The sequence below is a fragment of the Apodemus sylvaticus genome, chromosome 19 (assembly GCF_947179515.1).
Source record: "Apodemus sylvaticus chromosome 19, mApoSyl1.1, whole genome shotgun sequence".
NCBI classification, from domain to species: Eukaryota; Metazoa; Chordata; class Mammalia; order Rodentia; family Muridae; genus Apodemus; species Apodemus sylvaticus.
Window position 1 is genome coordinate 18,868,047 of NC_067490.1, and position 8,080 is coordinate 18,876,126.

Consider the following 8,080-nt stretch of genomic DNA (forward strand, 5'->3'; position numbering starts at 1 on the left):
AAGATGGCCAAGAACCTGAGACTCCATAGGACATAGACCAAGGGGAAAACCAAATATTGCTGTTTTGCTAAAGGAACAGAGCAAAAAAGATGACACAGTCATTTGCCAATGCTTTATCGATATCTCAAAGCACATAGGATTATCCGTTCTGATTAATTTTTTTCTCCCTGGATGATTCTAATATGCTTGTCCTTGTGGTGGTTTGAATGAGAAACATCTCCCACAGTCCAAGGCATTTGAATACTTGGTCTCCAGTTGGGGAGGTTTTAAGAAGTGTGGCCATGCTATAGGAAGTACATCACCGAGGGAGGCTTTGAGGTTAAAAGCCTGGGTACAGTTTCCAGCTCAATCTCTCTGATCTGTGTCTGTGGTTCAGGATTCGAGCTCTCAACTTCCAGCTCCTGCCACCATGCCTGTGGCCTCCTGCCATGCTGTCCCTACCGTTATGGGATCAGAAGCCAAACTGTTCTGTAAGATGCCTTGGCCCTGGTGTTTTTTCACAGTGAGAGAAACATAAGGAATACAGACCTCTTCACTCCTATAACCTCTGCACAGATATCACAATCTCTAAGGAGCCCCTCCAGCTACCAATCAGAGCCTGAGTGTTTCTCATTCCGTACACCACACAGGCATCCGTTGTTTATAGCAAGTGTCTGTTCACTGATATGTTAGCTCATTGGTTTATCAGTTACAGCAATTCCTTAATCATTTTCTGACTCCCTTGATTCAAACACGTGACGTGTCGCAGGGCAGGAACTTACTTCCCCTATTATTTCACTGCCTTCCACATTTGCATGTCTTCTACAGACAAGGGGTGTTGACCTTCATTGTGCTTGTATGAAGGTTGATCACGTTTCTGAGCTCTGCCAGCTGGGAGCATCCTCAGTTGATCTGGGCTTTGCATCCTCCCTTCAGTTGCGGGTCTCAGCCCTTTTGATTGATTCCCTTGCTGCTCAAAGGCCCTGATTTTCCTTCTCCTCTCTTCTATTGCTCACCACGCTTTGACTCCTCTGAGATATTGAAGACTGTGGGAGACAAGGAAGAAAGCTCAAATCCTTCCTGACTCCTATACTCCTCGGTCCCAACGCTGGGAGCCTAGGTGAAAAGATTAGCAACTCTGTGCCTCAGTTTCCCTCATGAAAATGGTAAAAAGGGAAAACTAAAGCAATCGCTGTGTTTGCTGCATTATACGGGATCACCGATGTTTGGGGAATCTGGCAGACTCTGAAACTTGGCAAATGCTAAAGAGTCGTAATGATTCTCATTCCATACACTTGTGCCCTTAATCAAAATACTCCCTTTTATTTAAACGTTTCAGGCATTCGGTGATTGCTAATTAGGTATATTTTATTATCATGAGTTAGTCATTGACCATTGAGTAAGAATTCAATTGTAGTTGTGCAGAAATATATAAAATGTTAAGTGTACTATTTTTATATAATTAATAAGAATGAAGCCGGGCAGTGGTGGTACACACCTTTAAGCCCAGCACTTGGGAGGCAAGACAGGCAGATTTCTGAGTTCGAGGCCAGCCTGGCCTACAGAGTGAGTTCCAGGACAGCCAGGGCTATATAGAGAAAAAAACCAAATTAAAAAAAAATAATAAAATAAGAATGAAATCCCTTTAGAAAAACATTCATGCAATTTTCTTACTTTCCTTTTTGTAAGCTTCAATATTTATTTGTATTTTTGTAGATGAAGAAATATAAACATGGATTGTAAAATCATGTAATTCCTTCAATAGAACAACAACAGCAACAAATTTCAGGCCCAGTATTTACATAATATCACTGTTAATTGCCACACGAATAGTTGTCAAGCCTGGTTTGATGGCATATGCCAATAATCATAACACTCAGGGGAAGAAAAAAACAGCACAGGTTAAAGGTCACCAGGATGACATTGAACTGTCTAGTAAACAAAACAAACACACACACACAAAAATAGTTCTTGCCTTATCATTAAGGAAACAGAAAGGAAAGACAAGAAGGGTCACTATCTACTACCTCAAAAGCTCAAAAAAATTTCTTTGTATTATTGATGTTTGGATGAAGGAAGATCTGTGTTTAAAATTCTGTACTTTTGACAGTAAATTCAACTTGAAACTTTTTATATTCCAAGATACTGCCTGCTTCCAAGAGAACAGGCTTCAAACTTGTCACAATCTTGGGTAATTTTTCTATCCCTGGAGGAATCTTTTTATCACTATTGGCTGGGAAAGCAACTGAAATATTGTCTTGTGCTTGATTTTACCTAAATGATAATTCTCAGATCCATTGGATCGTTGCCCAGACAACTGAAAATAAAAAAAAAAAAATATCGAGAAAAGTATTAGGCTATGTGATGTTGATTTCCATCTTGCAGAAACATGAAGTGAAGACATCAGGTACCACCGGGTGGGGGGAGGGGAGCGAAGAACGAGTTCCCCTTGCATTCCTCATGGGTTTCACAAGGGTGTGTCACAGATCCGCCCTCCGGATTCTATAGGATTCCAGCTGGCAGGTTATCCGGGATGCTGTAATGCTCCTTGTCCCTGAGCAGCTGTCTCAGCATCTAGTTCCACATTCCCCTTCCAAGGGGTTGGGACGATGTCCTTGGAGACGTGTGCACGCTTGCTACATTAGGAAATTAAATCCCCACTGACCTTTACAGCACTGGAACTTGTGCCAAATCCCTCTTTTTAGCTTTTTAGGGTTCGGGTTTAAATATTAACAAGATGAATATTATTTAGATTAGCTTGAATAGATCAAAGGAAGTCCATGGGTGTTAATAGCCATTGTAAGCGGTTTCTACTCCCTGCATGGGCATGCTAACCTCTGCCTGCAGGCTTGAGCTGAACTCTTTGCTCTACTCTGTTCTAGCCATCAGTTTGGATTCTATTGGATTTGATGGGTCTTTTAATATGGGAGAACTGCAGCTTCTGAGATGGACTCTTCCCCTCTGGCTCTGTTATCTGCAAAGCAACTGAAACCCTGTCTTGTGTGCTTTGATTTTACACAAATGACAATTCATAGGATGAAGAAAATATAAGGGTTATGTAAGTAATTCCTCTTCCTCTTCTTCCCCTTTCTTCTTCTCTGGAATTGTTCTCGTCAGCTACTTTCTTCCTCTTGGATGGAAATAACAAGTGTCTCCGATTGTAAAACATACACTTCTCCTCCAAGGCCATTCTTGTAACAAATAAGCCATGGTGAAGAAGTCTATACCTGCAGTGTCCTAACGATACACTGTGGCTAGCCCTCTTGGATAGTGGCATAAAGTCTACCACACCCTTTTCAAGAGTATCAGTATAAATAAACCGTAATTTCTCAATTAGTCCTTTATGTGAATCATGGTGTTTTTAGCTTTGTTTTCCCCCAATATGATGGGATGTTAATAGTTTTGCTCATTTTTCAACATAGAGATACTTTTCGTTCTATGAGCAAGTTCCAAAATATAAGGCCCATGGTTCAAAAAGTTTACCTATTTAATTATCTCAGTTCAGGTGAATCTATACATACAACTAAATAAAATTACCATTTTGCCACATAGATATGTGTTATGTTTTACTGTATGTGGTAAGCAGAAATATTACTGCAGTGTTGGATTTTCTTCTCTTTGGTTCTGCCGGCTGGAAAGTTTGGATAGAAAACTGTTCTAAACACCGTCAAATAGCAAATGAGTATGCAGTATTTTCCTCAGAAAACTCTAACCTAGCTAGAATGCAAAAGGTCCTAAATCAAAACCCATCTCATTGTCCTAATATTTCAAGGATCATTTCATGTATATTTTTAGCCGCCCATGAGTTTTACTTTTCTCATATTTGCCTATGGTTTTTATTTACAGTGCAAATGACCATCTTTGCAGACTGGCTTAGGGCGTATGTATGATAATATCAAAGTGTGGGGTGGGCATTGGGAGGAATTATGAGTGGGTCATTTGTACCGTTTTGCAAACACTCATTTGTTCCTGAATTTTTATAATAAGCCAGATGTATCTACTTTTTTTCTCTGCTTACTTTCAAATATGAATTGGGATGGATATCAAACCAGCAAACTTGCTCTGAGTCCGTGTTCAAATGTACTACACATGGCACAGGTCTCCAGTTTGAAATCAAAGATTGTTTATGTGTTTTTGTACTCTGAACCAAAGATTTATTGACTAGTCCTTCTGTTAAAGTTCCTTGACTTGCACAAGAACAAAATGTGTCTAGCTGATATTTTAATATAGAATGTTTTAATATGAACAAAAGGAAAAAACAGAAGATAAAGAAAACCTCTTATGATTCATTAGCCATCAACATACATATGTTCATGTAATTCTTCAACAACCTGTGAAATATATATTTTCAGATCTGAAACTGAAGCTTACAGATACCAGGTAACTTCCTTGGGGTCACACAGTAAATTAGAAGGAATGCCCACCGCCTACCCCATTTTAAGTCCAGTTGTGCAGCCTTCATCTTAAATCCAGTCCAGCTACAGTTGCCCAGAAATCTGACTCACTGACACATAGACATTTTGTCCAGATGATTTCTCTTTTCTTGGGTAGAAATGCCACAACAGACTGAATCAGCAGTCAGTCACACTGCACATGAGAGGCCATGGTCTATCAGCCCAGAATGGCTTTGGCCTACTCTTGAGGACTAAAGGGTTACTTCAGGTTTTGCTGAGCTGGCTCCTTTCTGAGTCTGAGGTTGACATTTGTCCCAGAAGCACTCATGGTTGATGTCAGGAGTGCTTCACATGGGACAGTTTTTGGCTTCAGACTTCCTCCTGTGACAGAAGATATGTCTACTCTAGTGTATTTCAACCATGCAAAAACAACAACAACAAATCTCAGATTTATCTGTGATAGGAGTGTGGGATGAATTTACATTTTCTCCTCTTTTGTTTCTCCCCTATATGAGCCATCAATTTCTTTGGGGAAGTGAATGGGATTTTTCTTTGTGATATCAAGAAGTCAGATTAGAAATTGCAGCAAGTGCCTGGTGCTTAAATAAACTGTCCTTGGAAGGGATTTTAGGAAGTACCATGCAGGTCCTGGCTTTCCTACCTATCCCGATCCCTCCAAGAACTTCAGCATTGACAATTCTAGACATTTTTCAAGAGCAGAGATTTTAAGTCAAGTTCACATCAACTTCAAAGTTAGCCCATTTTTTCCCCACAGTGACGATGAAATTTATAACCTTTTCTGCACTCTGATGCTGAGGGGGCTTCTCTGTCCCTGAACATGACAGCTAATACAACAGCAAAGTGCATGCAATTAACTAACAAACTAATACTACTTTCTCCTCTTTAGGGGATAGAAAAAGGCACAACTTTGCCCTGGAAAGTAAGGGTGAACATCTGTGGGTGCTTCTTGAAAATGGACAGGCAACCTTTGTGTTAGTTTTTCCGTTTGCATTGGGTCTATTGGGGGAATTGCAGCCGCCAGCGGAACCCTGAGTTTCAATGCTGAGGTTAAGATAAAACCACTACCTGCTGGTGCCTCCCCCAGGGTCTGTAGCACAAACCATGCTGGGTAAAGTAAGCCACCAAACCCAGACACCTGAAACTGGAGAACCAGGGACGTTTGAGGTTGGAAGAAATTGGAAGTGGCTAAAAACCTCAGGCACAGTGAAGGCTGTAGAGAATGGAAGAGGCTAAAACCAAAGGTGCTGGGGGGAGAGGGGAGGAGGGGCGACACTGTGCGGCAGAGGCTTCAGGAGCGCTCAGCTCTGCATGGATAGCAGATGCCCCACAAGGCATCCCGATTCTTGCACGTACATCCATGACAGGTCCCTGGCTCACACTCCAACTTAAGAAAGCAGGGCATCCAGTGATCAGCTCCACTCCTCTAGCATAGACGGTTTTAACTGATCAGCCAATTAGATCCATCCGTCTGGGATCCAGCCTTCCCAGCGCTGCCCTGGGACCCAAGGTACCACTGGCATGCCTAAAAGATGCACCGATATCCCACTTGCCGGCCAAACTCCACGGAGAACCAAAGAGGATCCAAATGCTAGCGAGGAAACCACAAACATCGGACACAAGGTTTTGGTGCCGCCTGCTAGGACCATGACGAACAATGCCCGGGACCCTGTGCGCCCTCCCTTCCCAAGGCACTCTCACCATTTGTAGCCTCTGCCGCGTTTGAACTTGAGGGTGAGTACTGTCTCCAGAACCAGCAAGAGGTTGAGCAGGGCCAGCAGCCAGTAACGGTGCTCTTCCTTCACCCAGGTCACTCTCCAGACGGCGACCAGGGAATGCAACAGGAACAGCAGCCGGGTGACCAGGGCCTTGAGCAAGACCAGCCCCTCCATTCTGCCCTTGCGCTCTGCCAGCCCGGCGCCTGCGCCCTACCGACCCCGTGGGCAGCACCCGGTGTCTACCTCAGCTCAGGAGCGGGACAGCCCTGGGATTGCGATTGCCGGCAGAGTTCTCGCTCACACTCCCGCGCAAGACTTCAGTAGGACAGGAGAGCGCCGCTTGCCCCGCCCCTCCAACTTCCAGAGAACTCTTCAAAGACAGAATCCAAAGCCAGCTTCTCCTGGCTGCTGGGCTCTGCAGGCAACTGGGGCTGCACCACCCAGCCTCCCTCGGGTGTTACTCTTTAGCACAGCCCATCCTCCTGCAGATGCTGGGAGCCGGCCTCCATTCCTGCCCTCGTCTCCACCCCCCAGGACCCCAGGGAGTCCATAAGAATGCCCCCCACCCCACTCCAAGGAGGTGGAGGTGAGCGGATGGCCAAGATGCTGATGCAGGACACAAAAGGGGAAAAGCACAGCGCTCACTCCTCTCTTTGCTTTTTCTCAAGTGTTCTCCAGATCGCTCCCACATTCAGAGGAGCACAACTGGCCCTCGCGACGCCTCGAAGCTGGGACTCAGGAGAACCAAAAGAATCTGCTGTCCAAGCAGTTTTAGAACTGAAGGGGTTTTTTTGTTGTTGTTGTTTTGTTTTCTTGGATTTTTTTTTCCCCCTCCAAGTTTGAAGAATTGAAACTTCCCCGGAACCACAGGTCAACCAACAGTCTGCCTTTCTCAGCATCTCATTTAGAGATGGGTAACTCTAGTGTACTACTTATTCTTAGGTGGTGGTTCCTACTCCCCACCCCCACTCCGGGAGGTGGAGGCAGGAGGATTGCTGTGAATTCGAGGCCAGCCTGGGCTACGGTGCGAAACCATAACTCGAAAATTATTAAAGGAAGGTTGCAGCTGTAGCTTGGTCTTAGAGTTCTTATCTAGCATGGGGGCAGGGCGAGAGAGCTTGGGGGGAGGTGGAGGGGGTGAGGGAAGTGGAGGTGGAGGGGGAAGTGGAGATGATCCTTATGAGTAGGTGAGGTACAGCTTTGGGATCCAGAACTCTTTAGATGAAGATTTGTGAGTTAGTTTTCCATTCTCAGAGGCAAAGAGAGAACTGAAGTCAGGGCTTCAAAGCCCCGTGTGATTTTTTGTTTGTTTGTTTATTTCTTTGTTTTCTGTCCTCCAGGCTTTTTATTATTATTTGTTTTGCAGATTTTTTTTAAAGAAAATGGATTCAATATCTCAGTGAAATATATGTAGAAAAGCTATGTTTGTAAATTGAGAGGCTATACAGCTAGGAGAGACAATTGTAAAAATGGGGAGGTGACCTAAGTTATTGAAATCTTGCCAGGTTTACCTAGGGCCTTCAAAGCTCTGGGCTGCTAATTTGCTCTCTGGTTACAAAGAGAATTTAGAAAGCTACAGTCCCAGCTCTGTGAAGCAGGAGTACTCTCTTGTCCATACAAGAAATCAAAAGAAAAGTCTCCAGGGAATGTCATCAGAGACTCATAGAAAGCATCCTGTACAGGGTCATAGGTAGAGAACATAGAGATTATTGCCAGGAATATGGAAGGCACTACTCTTTAGTGTTTAAGACAAGGAAAATCAGCAAGGGAGGAGAGAGCCACAGTGTTCCTAAGACTTGTCAAAGCCTTCAGCAAAAACCAAGCTAATCCCCCTAGAGCCAAATAAATTGGATTTACTATGGTTTCCTGGAGAAAGACACTCTATGGAAACTACACTGGATTGGTAAGAGTGTTAGAAAAGTTTTTAAATGTCAGGAATGACTTATTATAAAGTATCTGGGCTTGATTTAG

General features: G+C 43.7%; 1 protein-coding gene across 2 annotated transcripts in view; it reads right to left on the bottom strand.

Moving 5' to 3' along the window:
* Tmem26 (transmembrane protein 26) overlaps nucleotides 1-6,910 on the bottom strand; it is a 53,569-nt gene extending 46,659 nt beyond the window's left edge. The window contains exons 1-2 of one of the 2 annotated variants that reach the window (XM_052164631.1): nucleotides 6,755-6,910; nucleotides 6,093-6,479 (exon numbers count right to left, since the gene is read on the bottom strand). In XM_052164631.1, coding sequence (XP_052020591.1) covers nucleotides 6,093-6,283 — 191 coding nt within the window. In that variant the 5' untranslated portion in view covers nucleotides 6,284-6,479; nucleotides 6,755-6,910. Of the gene's footprint in view, nucleotides 1-6,092 lie in introns of both variants that reach the window. The other variant, XM_052164630.1, reaches the window with a different exon arrangement.
* Between the last annotated feature and the right edge of the window lie 1,170 nt (nucleotides 6,911-8,080).